The sequence below is a fragment of the Somniosus microcephalus genome, chromosome 6, assembly GCF_052327205.1.
Source record: "Somniosus microcephalus isolate GS21.2 chromosome 6, FLI_Smic_1.0, whole genome shotgun sequence".
NCBI lineage: Eukaryota > Metazoa > Chordata > Chondrichthyes > Squaliformes > Somniosidae > Somniosus > Somniosus microcephalus.
This window is the reverse complement of record NC_140992.1, coordinates 208,913,607-208,926,671: the sequence shown is the minus strand read 5'-3', so window position 1 is coordinate 208,926,671 and position 13,065 is coordinate 208,913,607. Positions and strand designations below refer to the sequence as shown.

The 13,065-nt window shown below is 42.7% G+C and overlaps 1 protein-coding gene across 5 annotated transcripts in view; it reads left to right on the top strand.

Moving 5' to 3' along the window:
* Nucleotides 1-11,407, top strand: part of carmil2 (capping protein regulator and myosin 1 linker 2) — a 314,585-nt gene extending 303,178 nt beyond the window's left edge. For all 5 annotated transcript variants that reach the window (XM_085991327.1, XM_085991326.1, XM_085991329.1 and 2 more), the window contains one exon: nucleotides 7,573-11,407. In XM_085991327.1, the coding sequence (XP_085847453.1) occupies nucleotides 7,573-7,676 (104 nt within the window). In that variant the 3' untranslated portion in view covers nucleotides 7,677-11,407. The remainder of the gene's footprint in view (nucleotides 1-7,572) is intronic.
* The last annotated feature ends 1,658 nt before the right edge of the window (nucleotides 11,408-13,065 follow it).

Genomic DNA, 13,065 nt, shown 5'->3' with positions numbered 1-13,065 from the left:
TCAGTAAGATCATGGCTGATCTTCCACCTCATCTCCACTTTCCTGCACTATCCCCATATCCCTTGATTCCCTTAATATCCAAAAATCTATCGATCTCTGTCTTGAATATACTCAATGTCAGAGCCTCCACAGCCCTCTGGGTTAGAGAATTCCAAAGATTCACCACCCTTTGAGTGAAGAAATATCTCCTCATCTCAGTCCTAAACGGCCGACCCCTTATTCTGAGACTGTGACCCCTGGTTCTAGACTCCCCAGTCAGGGGAAACATCCTGCATCTACCCTCTCAAGCCCTGTAAGAATTTTGTACTGTATGTTTCAATGAGATCACCTCTCATTCTTCTAAACTCTAGAGAATATAGGCCTAGTCTACTCAATCTCTCCTCATAGGACAATCCCCCCATCCCAGGAACCAGTCTGGTAAACCTTTGTTACACTCCCTCTATGGCAAGTATATCCTTCCTTAGGTAAGGAGACCAAAACAGTACACAATACTCCAAGTGGTCTCACCAGAGCCCTATATAATTGCAGTAAGATGTCTTTACTCTTATACTCAAATCCTCTTGTAATAAAGGCCAACAAAACATTTGCTTTCCTCATTGCTTGCTGTACCTATGAAGGGATAATTACTAGTCCTAGCCCCTTTAGGGCTACTCCAGATCAAGCGTATTCCTCAGACGTTCACTTTCAACTAAAGTTTGAGGTAGCTGAATCCTAAAGGTGCTTAATTGGGTGTAAAGGTCCGGACTATCTCTCCCTAAAGGAAAGGAACAACCTGAAAATGTTACCGTCCTCCAGATAGCACTTTTAATAAGCTTAGCTAGACTGTAACGTTCCGGATATTATGAGGGTCCAGAAAACACCCCCAGAATTCTGCAACTCCTCACCAAAGAGTGTACAGAGATTGAGTTTGCGAGTTTGATACAGAAGTATTAGTGAGACAATTCTAAAAATATATAGATTTATTAAAGAACCCACATGTAATTTACAGTTGGTGAGTCAATCGCAACATTAACAGTTCCAAAAAGAGAAAGCTTTACAATTCTATTATCAGAGAACCTACTCTCAAATCTTAACTTCACTACAGTTTTACAGTTCTTAGTTTTCTACAGGATATCCAAATCAAATACAATACCTTTGATCCCCAAGGTACAAAGAGTTGGAGACTTACAGAACCGCCTCTGAAGTCAAGAATCGCTTTGCCCCTTTAAAGCAAGTCTCCTATCCCATTTGAGTGTTCAATATTTATACCCTTTTCCAGTGGTATTTCCTTTAAGTTTTTCTGTTGATGTAAGCTAATTATCTCTAGTCATTTTTCTGCTAACCCCTGCAATTCTTAGTCACCTCAGCTGATAGCACTACAGAATTATGTCTCTCCTCTAGGTGTTCTAAGTTTACCATAAAAAAAAGTGCAACAGCAGGTGCATTTTACTTGGTATCATTTTTACGAAGGCAGATGTTTGTTACTTTTATGTGCTTTTTTATGGGGTGTGAATTAGAACACCTTGTACAGGGTGAACTATTGTCTTGTTCCCAAAGGTTCAGACTGTCAGGAGCCTTTAACCTTCTGTTTCAATAAGGTTATTGATTCAGTGTCAACAACTATCTTATCTCAATAGCCAGAATGCTATCACAGCTTTTTCATCGTTAGGTTTCTAGATTTCCAGACCCAGTTTGTCATGTTTTAATAAGGCCAGAATTCTTTCATAGAATGGTGTCTTTTTCTGAATAGGTTATATGGCTTATTCCTTCACACCTGCATGTTAACTTTCATTGATTCGTGTACAAGGACACCCAGATCCCTCTGAACACCAACATTTCCCAATCTCTCACCATTTAAAAAATACTCTGCTTTTCTATTTTTCCTACCAAAGTGGATAACTTCACATTTCTCCACATTATATCCCATTTGCCATGTTCTTGCCCACTCACTTAGCCTGTCTATATCCCCTTGAAGCCTCCTTGCATCCTCCTTGCAACTGACATTCCCACCCAGCTTTGTATCATCAGCAAACTTGGATATATTACATTTGGTCCCCTCATCCAAATCATTGAATTAGATTGTGAATAGCTGAGGCCCAAGCACTGATCCTTGCAGTACCCCACTAGTTACAGCCTGCCAACCCAAAAATGGCCCATTTAATCCTACTCTCTGTTTTCTGTCCGTTAACCAATCAATCCATACTAGTATATTACCCCCAATCCCATGACCCCTAATTTTGTTTAATAACCACTTGTGTGGCACCTTAGATTTGTCAAACATGATTTCCCTTTCATAAATCCGTGTTGACTCTGCTCAATCCTATTATTATTTTCTAAGTGCCCTGTTACCACGGTTTCCCTACGACTGATGTCAGGCTAACTGGTCTGTAGTTCCCCATTTTCTCTCTCCCTCCTTTCTTAAATGTCAGTGTCAGCTGTGGCTCAGTTGGTAGCACACTCACCTCTGAGTCAGAAGGTTGTGGGTTCAAGTCCTACTCCAGGGACTTGAACACAAAAATCTAGGCTGACACTCCACTGCAGTGCTGAGGAGGTGCTGCATTGTCGGAGGTGCCTTCTTTTGGATGAGATGTTAAACCAAGGTTCGTCTGCTCTCTCAGGTGGACATAAAAGATCCCATGGCACTCGAAGAGCAGGGGAGTTATCCCTGGTGTCCTGGCCAATATTTATCCCTCAATCAACAGAACAAAAACAGTTTATGTGGTCATTATCACATTGCTGTTTGTGGGAGCTTGCTGAGCACAAATTGGCTACCGCGTTGCCCACATTACAACAGTGACTACACTCCAGAAGTAGTTCATTGGCTGTAAAGCTCTTTGAGACGTCCGGTGGTTGTGAAAGGCACTAAAGAAATGCAAGTCTTTCTTTCTCTTTAAGTAGTGGGGCTACATTTCACAGAATCACAGACACCCCACAATGCAGATAGAGGCCATTTCGGCCCATCGAGCCTGCACCGACACATATCCCACCCGATCCCCGTAACCCCTGCACCAACACATATCCCACCCTATCCCCGTAACCCCACATATTTTAATCCCCCTAACACTAATGGTCAATTTATCATGGCCAATCAACCTAACCCGCACATCTTTGGACTGTGGGAGGAAACCGGAGCACCCGGAGGAAACCCACGCAAACATGGGGAGAATGTGCAAACTCCACACAGTCACCCGAGGCCGGATTCGAACCTGGGTCCATTTGCTACCTTCCAATCTGCGGGAACCATTCCAGAATCTATGGAATTTTGGAAATTGACGACCGATGCATCCACTATCGCTATAGCCACCTCTTTCAAAACCCTAGGATGTAGGCCATCAGATTCAGGGGATTTATTGGCTTTCAGTTCCATTAATTTCTCCAGTACTTTTTTTACTAATACTAATTTCTTTCAGTTCCTCATTCTCACTAGAGACTTGGTTCTCCACTATTTCCGGGAAGTTTTTTGCGTCTTCTTCCGTGAAGACAGACACAAAGTATATGTCTAATTTCTCTGCCATTTCCTTATTCCCCATTATAATTTCTCCTGTCTCAGCCTGTAAGGGACCCACATTTACTTTTGCTAATCTTTTCCTTTTTCTCTGCCTAAGAGAAGACATACCTTTGGAAGCTTTTACAGTCTGTTTTTATGTCTCTCGCTAGTTTACTCTCATATTCTATTATCCATTTCTTTATCAATTTCTTGATCCTCCTTTGCTGAATTCTAAAATCCTCCCAATCCTCAGGCTTACTTCTCTTTTTGGCAACATTGTAAGCCTCTTCCTTCGATCTAATACTATCTTTAACTTCTCTTGTTAGCCATGGTTGGACCACTTCTTACGGGGTTTTTGTGCCTTAAAGGAATGTATATTTGTTGTAAATTATGTATTAATTCTTTAAATGATAGCCATTGCTTCTCTACCATCATACCTTTTAATGTAGTTTCCCAATCTACCGTAGCCAATTTGCCCCTCATACCTACGTAGTTTGCTTTGTTTAGAATTAAGACCCTAGTTTCGGATTTAACTAAATTGCTTTCAAACTCAATAAAAAATTCTATCATTATTATGGTCAGTCTTCCCTAAAGGCCCCTTTACTACAATGTTAATTAACCCTTTCTCATTGTACAATACTAGCTCTAAAATAGCCTGTTCCCTAGTTGGTTCCTCTTCATGCTGGTCTAGAAAACTATCTTGCATACATTCCATGAATTTGTCCTCCACACTATTACTGCAAATTTGGTTTGCCCAGTCTATATGTAGATTAAAGTCCCCCATGATTACTGTATTTCCCTTGTTACATGCACCTCTAATTTCCGGATTTATACTCTGCACTACATTACAACTACTGTTTGGGGGCCTATAAACAACTCCCACCAATGTTTTCTGCCCCTTGCTGTGTCTTAGCTCCACCCAAACTGATTCTACTTCTTCATTTTCAGAGCTAAGATCCTTTCTCTCTACTGTCTTTATGACATCCTTGATTATCAGAGCTACCCCTCCTCCTTTTCCATTTTGCCTATCTATTCTAAAGGTTAAGTATCCTGGAATATTTAGTTCCTATAGACCAGACAGACTTTTATCTGTCAAAGACTATTTTACTTGACATTTACTGAAGGAACTGCATACTTATTTAAAAAAAGATTGTGGCAACTTTCCCATTTCAAACACCCAGTGGCAACATTAGTATTCCCAGGACCAGTGTAGTTTGATGAGATACAGAGTAACCTCCCTCTATTCTGCCCAACATTGGCCCTGAAATTAGGATCGGGGGCTTGCCGCGCGTGCAAGCCCCCAATCTGCACTCACCCTGCGCGCTGACATCTGAAGCCCGGGCCTGCTTGCATTTCCTGTCACAGGCCCGGTTCAGATGTCAGCGCGCAGTGCTTACCTGATCCAGCGGCGTAGTTAGTGCGATGTGCCGGCTGGGATCAGGTGAGCACTGTACAACCAATCAGGGGAGGGGAAGGTTCATTCATGAGTTTGAGAGTAATAGCTGTCAAACTCATGAAAACTACGGGGGCCCAAAACACTAATTAAACTTTAAATAAAGATTTAAAAAACATCCCAATCATTAAATTAAGTATAAATAAGTTTAAAAAAATTTAAAAAATAATTTTTTTTTGAAAAAAATAAATTTTTAATAAAAAGGGTCTAAAACTAAACTTACCTTATTGTAGATTCTTTAAAATAATAAACCTGTGGGGAAAAAAATTCTAAATTGCACTAAAACACCACTTACCTGTAAAAATAAATACTTACGTGTGCTTTTTACAAGCGTAAAGACCGGAGGCCTTTACACATGCGCAAATCCCCCAAAACAGAGGAAATCCAAGACGCACGCGCTGCCCCCGACAGCGCACGCACTAGCCTCTTCACCTCTTGGGTTAGAGGAGAGGAAATGCCGGTTTTCAGCGCATGCGCTGTGCATGCTGAAAACCGGCATTTCCTCCGGCCAGACGCGTGAGTACCCCTTCCGTACTCACGCGTTTGGGGAGGAATTACTGCCCCAATATGTCTTCATGCAGTAGGGAATCAGCAATCCCTACTGCACCAGTGTGAACTTTTGCATTTCCTACACCAGCCATCTGTGGTATCTGGGACTGAGATTGCCAATAAGTGCTGGATATGGGGTGGTTTTGTGCAATGGGCTGATGTTCACTCACATCTCAGTTCAAACCACCCAAACTAATTTCACAAAGGACCCTTATAGCCAACGGACAGAAAGAACTTTCATCCCATCGCTCTGAGCTGGATTCAAACTCAGGTCCCCATGGTGACAGGACAATGTGCTAACCCACCTGTTCATTTTTAAAAATCCGTAGACAGTAGATTGGGTGTCTGTGAAATTCTTCTGTCTTCCTGTGTTGTCTATTGAGCTCGCTATTAACTTAGTAATGAGTTCACATATGTACTGATTTTATTCCCACAAGGAAGACAGAAGTTTTACTACAATTGACACTGATAGATTAAGAAAAGGTTCTGACTGGAAAGTGATCCCCTGCGTCTTACTATATCTGGCCAATGCTACAGTAATGTTATCACACCAGGTGACTGTAATCACCTACAATCTGTGATTCTGATACTTTGAGAATCTGAGTGTTATTAAGGTCGTACATTTGTGTGTTTTTCTCCTATTTAAAGTGTAAATGAACTCTGTATTGCCTCCAGATCAACCATCTGGCAGTGATGAAACAGAAAGGACCTCATGTATGAAAGGTCCTTGGGCTTCAGTCACAAGAACACACTATGGATCTAAAAAAAAGTGAAGAGACTGTGGATTGCTAGACATTGAAGTTCTTACAAGTGTCTAATCTTTTCATTGTTTTTTGTCCTGTCTTGTTTGGGGTTTATATACAAAAATAAGATTAGAAAAATTCTCTATTTTTATCCTTAACTTTTTGACTCCACTCCCCCTACACCCTATATTTCCAGGCCTGTGTCAACAACAACAATAATTTGCATTTATACAGTGCCTTTAACATAGTAAAATGTCCCAAGGTGCTTCACAGGAACATTATCAATCAAGATTTGACACTGAGCCACATAAGGAGATATTGGGGCTGGTAACCAAAAGCGGAAATGGCGATATTACAGAGGTGGAAGTAGGCGGTCTTAATGCTGAAGCGGATATGTAGTCAGAAGCTCATCTCAGTCAAATAGGTGCCAAGGTTGCGAACGGTCTAGTTTAGCCTCAGACAGTGAACAGTTTGTGGTGGGGGATCAAAGACAACTGCTTCGGTCTTCCCAATATTTAGTTGGAGGAAATTTCTGCTCATCAGACAAGCAGCGTGTCATCAGCGTACATGTGGAACCTGGTGTCGTCATTGAGTGAGGGGGTGTACGAGAGATCCAGGGTGACTCGCAGAGCTGGTTAGACTTGCTGTCTGTGCTGCAAGGGTCGTCAAGCGGAGCTTAACGACAAAGCATTTGTGATTACTCTTTCTTTGAGGGCAGCAGACGTGTGATCCAACCAGCCCGAGCAAATTCACTCCATGGCTAACTGAGATGATAAAACAATCCCCTCATCCCTATTGGAGCACTGGTGAAGCTCTTCTCTTATTCAGATGCCCATGAATCTTCAATGCTGACATCCATGATCTTTCAATCAGGCCTATTTTCTTTTTTTTTTTAATAAAAGAACACACAGCAAAGTTAAAACTTTAAAGATTTATAGTCTGTTACAATCACGCTAGAATTGAATGCAGTGTATAAGTTCCAAAGAAATAATGCAACCAGCCTATCTTAAAATGTAATTGATACAAAGTACTGTAACAGCCTTCCAAAGGATCCAATATACTGTAGTCGAGAATCGACCATAAAAAATATCTCCATCTTATGCTGAATAATGGAAACACAGCGGCATTGAAATTTCCGAGGGTCCAGCTGTGCCAAATTGTGGCAATAGGGTCATGTTATTGGGATGGGCAGTTCGTACCCATAAGGGCACATCACAGACAGAAACTCACCATGGCACTTCCCAATCCCCCAATTCTCCCCCTTCCCCAGTGTATTTTTATCATACAGATAAGATGCTGGATAGAGGAGTGTCTAGTGCAGGTCTGATTCTGTATTTAACGTGTGACCATTGATCTTACAGATGAATGTGAAACCCACCCAGCAGAACTATTACCTCCAGAGACCACGAAAGGCACAGAAGAAACAAACACAATTTTAAAAGAAAATCTTTCCAATCAGTGCTGATGGACAGACCACCTAGAGCCAGCATGGACATTCAAGGATTAAAACACTGAAATACAAATGGGCTGGATTGTGGAGAAGCTAGTCCAGTTTACCTGCTCAGAATATCTCTGTTACAAAAATGAACAGAAACAGGAAATCATTTCCATTTGACAACAATATTTTTGGATACAATTTATATGAAGATGTGTCACAGAAAGGAAGGATATGAAATACACAAACTGCATGTACATAGATTTGGCCATGACATAGCACTGCACATCATATCTACTGATAGCTTTTATAGAAATTTTATTGGGTGTATTATACTTCGTTTACCTTTGGACCTGGAGCAGGAATCCAGGAACGAATAACTGGATGCACTACCTCTTTTTGTGAAACTGTCCAGAAAACATCTTGTGATAGTGGAATGCACCATTTTTTTTGGTTGGGGTGGGGGAAGAAACAGGGCAAAGGAATTAAATCAGTATTGGTATTAATCCTGTCCCATAGATTGGCAGCAAGAGTAGGCAAGGAAATATCCATACCACACTTCTGGCTGAAGGAGGGGGTGGGTGCAATTTAGGAGATAGTTAGGATAAGGTATAGTCCAATTTAAAAACTATATCAAATTGGAGAGTCAAATTCTGCCTCATTTTTATATTCTATTTTCCAATACTTTGAATGTTAAATAATTTTAAATGCTTGTTCAAACTCAAATTGTCATTTGTTACAACATTGTTTGCCTTTTCTAATTTTAAGTATTTGTTGTCAAGCCAAGGCTTCCTGAGAAACATTTCACCCTGTTTTTGTAGACTGAAGTGAAATGATAATGCCATAGTCCCAACATGTCACTGCTCACAGCTCGTGTCAGACACTGAGTTTTATTTCTTCAGTATAAAAACTCAATGAAAACCTAGATTACATGTTCTAGAGGTCTATGCTGGACTAGATGTAGTGTCTGGTCCAGTGTCAACTTCCTGTCATGACGTGAACATAATCCAGCCACCATTTTTTAAAACCTGATGGTGTCTGACTTGGTAGGGTCAGTATTGTCTTCCACTTCTCTACTCTAGAGGGATATGGGACCAGATGAGATTAAAAACAGGGGGTGGTACTGATGGTTAATATGGCGTGGAGGACAAATGGAGGTTAAGGTCCCACCTATACGAAGCAGAGAATATGGTGTCTTGCTAGGAGAAGGAAGGATAATTGGAGAGCCTGGAGCCCGGGCAGTCTGCAGTATCTCCTAGTGGCTAGCTACAGGGGCCTTTGGTAGCAGGGATCTATTCTCTCAGCACCAGAGCTGCACAGGTCAAAGCACTAGTGGCTCATAGACAAGGGATAATTACCGATATAAATCTTATTTTAAAAACTTTTTTTAAGTGGAAAATATGGAAAACAAGTATTCTGAAGGATGAATCGGCAATGCGTTACTGCAGATGTTTGGAGCACCAGTGATCAGTGCCACACGGCAGCTGTGGGTTTGTGCCTGTGGAATACTTCGGAAAATACAACAGTTCTCTCAAAATTACATTTTAACCACCAGTCTGGGGATGCAACTTTAGGTTCAGTTCCAGGTGTACATAGCTGAGCCTCAATGTGCTGACAGAGACAAAAGAGCAAGGCATGTAAAGGAAACAAGAGGACAGTCAACAGATTATCACGGATATGTATTTTTGTGATAAAGTATTGTGAGCATTAAACCTGAGGGCAGAACCATTCATTTCAGTACACAACTGGAAACTCTCCTCCCATGCAAATCTTGCAAAATGTTTACATTTTGTTGATGTACAGGTAGACTATCCTTTATCCGCACTTCCGAAAACCTCTAAAAATCGAAAGTTTTTTCGTGGAGCGTAAGTCGTGCGCACAACATGACCCGAGTGGCGCCAAACATGACAGGAGTGGTCCGGGAGCTCTGCCTTTCCCTGTGAGCAGGGCAGAGGGTCACAGAGTTCCCTCCTGGGTAGGAGATTGCAGGCCGAGCCGGGCAGTGTGAAGGAGGTACCGGGAGAGTGAACCCAACAATACAGCGGCCCGTCCGATAGTCTTTTCTTCCCCCCCCCTCCCTTGACCCGATTTGCGGGCCAGCTTAGTGTAGGAGTCAGCTGATATCCGGCTTTCCCACAACTAGTGGCAGCAGTCAAGCCCCAGGCCTCTGCTAAGTCAAGGAATTCAGATACGGAGCCGGAAACCTCAATCTAACGGCAGAAATCAGCAGCTGTTTTGTTAGGTTTTTTTTCTTACCCTAGCATTTTTTTTTTTTTTTTTACTTCCCCTAGCATTTTTTTTTTTTTTTTTTTTTAAAACAGTCAGGCTGTGGAAAGAGTCTCTGTAGCTTAGCAACAGCTTCAGAGACGCTTCCAAGGCAGGGCCCGAGTGTTTACAAGCTGTTGCTAAGCAACAGTGTTTGTTGTCAGATATGGAGATGAAAACCTTCTGAAATCCGAAAAATTCCAAAAACCGAAACACAGCTGGTCCCAAGGTTTCCAGATAAAGGATAGTCTACCTGTATTAAAATGAGCTTTTTCAATTTTCCACAGGCTATATTAATAGCAGCATGCTAGCTTAGCGCAACTCGGGACTGTGTGAGATTTATGTTTAACAGATCAATTTCCCAGAAACGACATTGATAAGATTTTTTCCTCTACATGTGGTTGCTTGAGATCACACCGATATAAATTTTGTCCCAAAGCAACCAGGCAATGCAGAAAATTGCACATAACAGAGCATTGCCTTGACAATCCAACACAATCATTGCTCACCGCACCCCAACACCAGAATCTGCAAGTCTGCCATGTGCCAACATTTCAAAATCAGTTTGCCCCAGCTTTCTACTATCTTCCTGAAGGCACTGGCTCACAGCTCAGTAAACACTGGCCACCTTGCCCAAGCGTCTGTTCTTCATTGTGAGCCTGGCCAGTGTCATAGGAACAGGAGCAGGCCATTCAGCCCCTTGAGCCTGCTCCGCTATTCAATCTGTACCTCAATTCCATTTACTTTCCTTAACTCCAAATCCCTCGATACTCTTACTTAACAAAAATCTATTGATCTGTCTTGAAAGTTCCAATTGTCCCAGGCTCCATAGCTTTTTGGGGGAGAGATAGTTCCAAATTACTAGTACTAGTCTGTATTTGACCACAGAGGTGAAGTGGCAATCATGTGAGAGTCCATTTCTGTCCTCACCCAACATTCATGCATGTCCACTTTCCAGCGGCAGTGATCATGCATTGGAATACTGGCTGATGCTTTCCTTAACCTCCTTCTTCCAGGAGGTCAATTGTAGCAACACCTAACACTCCACTCAATAGATCAGTTAACTCAACACAGGCTGCAGATCGAACTTGAAAGGGCAATCAAAGGACAGGCGGGGCCGATTCGGGACCAAAAAAAGAGATCATCTTGTGGAGGCAGAGGGCATGGCTGAGTTGCTAAATGAGTACTTTGCATCTGTCTTCACTTAAGAGCATAGTACCACTGTCACAGTAAAGGAGGAGGTAGTGGAGAAATTGGACAGGATAGAAATAAATAAAGAGGTACTTAAAAGGTTGGCAGCTGTTACATTGCTATAGTATCACATCGTTAAGTGGAACTACTTTGGTATGGTGTAGTTATATTGCTATGTGGCACACTGTGCACGGGCAGTGCACAGTGCAGCGTCGGACATCTTGTATCACTCCGCACCATGCGGCAGCACTGTAACAAAAGCAAGAATACAGCTGAGTAAAAGCACTAACTAAAATGAACTAAAAGTGTCTGTAATATATATAGTAATACGAACACAAGGAGACACAACAGCAGCACTCAAAAGTAGAAAAGTCACCCGGTCCAGATGGGATGCATTCTAGCTTGGCTGAGGGAAGTAATCTTCCACTTTTCCTTAGATTATGGGAGTGCTGCTAGAGGACTGGAGGACCCCTTTTCAACAAAGGGGAGAGGCATAAACCTGGCAACTACAGGCCAGTCAGTCCAATGTCAGCGGTGGGGAAAACGTTGAGACAATAATCCGGGAGGGGATACTAAGCTAAAAACATACATTATACATAGTGATACCTACATCTATATTGTAAGCAGATAGACTTTTAAGCAAAATAATGGGACAGCTGAGACCCGTTGCCTGCGATTCCTGAGCCATGTGAGAACTCCAGGATGCTTCATGTATCCTGGATAACCACGTGTGCAGGAAGTGCCTCCAGTTGCTCGAACTCAAGCTCAGGGTTTCTGAGCTTGAGGAGCAGCTGGAGTCACTGCAGGGCATACAGGAGGCTGAGAATTTCCTGGAGTGCCCGTTCCAGGAGGTGGTCGCCCCGCAGCTACAGAGAGTTCAGCAGAATAATAATTGGTTGGCCAGGTAGGAAGATTCAGGTAGTGCAGGAATTTGCCGGGTGTGTGGCTCTCTCAAACCAGCTTTCAGTGCTGAATAACAGTAAGGATGATGACACCTTGGGGGAGTGTAGTCTTACAGCATATCCACAGCATTGTGGGGCAATGACTGCACAGGGAGGCACAGCAAAGTGTAGAAATGCAGTGGTCATAGGGGATTCGATAGTCGGGGATAGACGGGCATTTCTGCAACCGCTGACGTGAGTCCCGCGTGGTGTGTTGCTTCCCTGGTGCCAGGGTAAAGGACATCACAGAGGGTGCAGAACATTTTTTTTGCAGGGGGGGGGGGTGGGGGGAGGGAGAAGGGGAACGGCAGAAGTCATGGTCCATGTGGGAACCAATAACATAGGAAGGAAAAGGGTTGAGGTCTTGCAGTCAGAGTTTCAGGAGCTAGGGAGGAAGTTAAAAAGCAGGACCTCAAAGGTAGTAATCTTTGGATTGCTCCCACTGCCACGCACTAGTGAGTATAGGAATAGTAGGATAAAATAAGTGAATGCGTGGCTGGAGAAATGGTGCAGGAGAGAGGCTTCAGATTCCTGGGGCATTGGGACCAGCTCTGGAACAGGAAGGGCCTGTTCAAGATGGATGGGTTGCATCTCAACAGAGCTGGGACCAATGTGCTCGTGGGAAGATTAACTAGTGCTGTGGGGAGGGTTTAAACTAATTTGGTAGGGGGATGGGCACCAGGATGAAACATTAGAAAGGAGAAACAAGGTGCACAGAGGACTGGGAAAGGCAAATAACAAGACTAAAGAATAGTTCAGAAATAGGAGGAATCAAACGGGGCAAATGCAAGTCAGTCTATGATGGGTTTGGAGCGCATGTACGTAAATGCGCAGAGGGTGGTAAATAAGTTTGGTGAGCCGCAGGCACAAGTTGCAACATGGGACTATGATTATAGTGGCAATAACAGAGACCTGGCTCAAAGAAGGGGAGGATTAGAAACTTAATATTACTGGCTACAAGGTATTCAGGAAAGATAGGGAAGGTAAAAAATGAGGGGTTGGTGGAAGAGGGGGCAGTATTG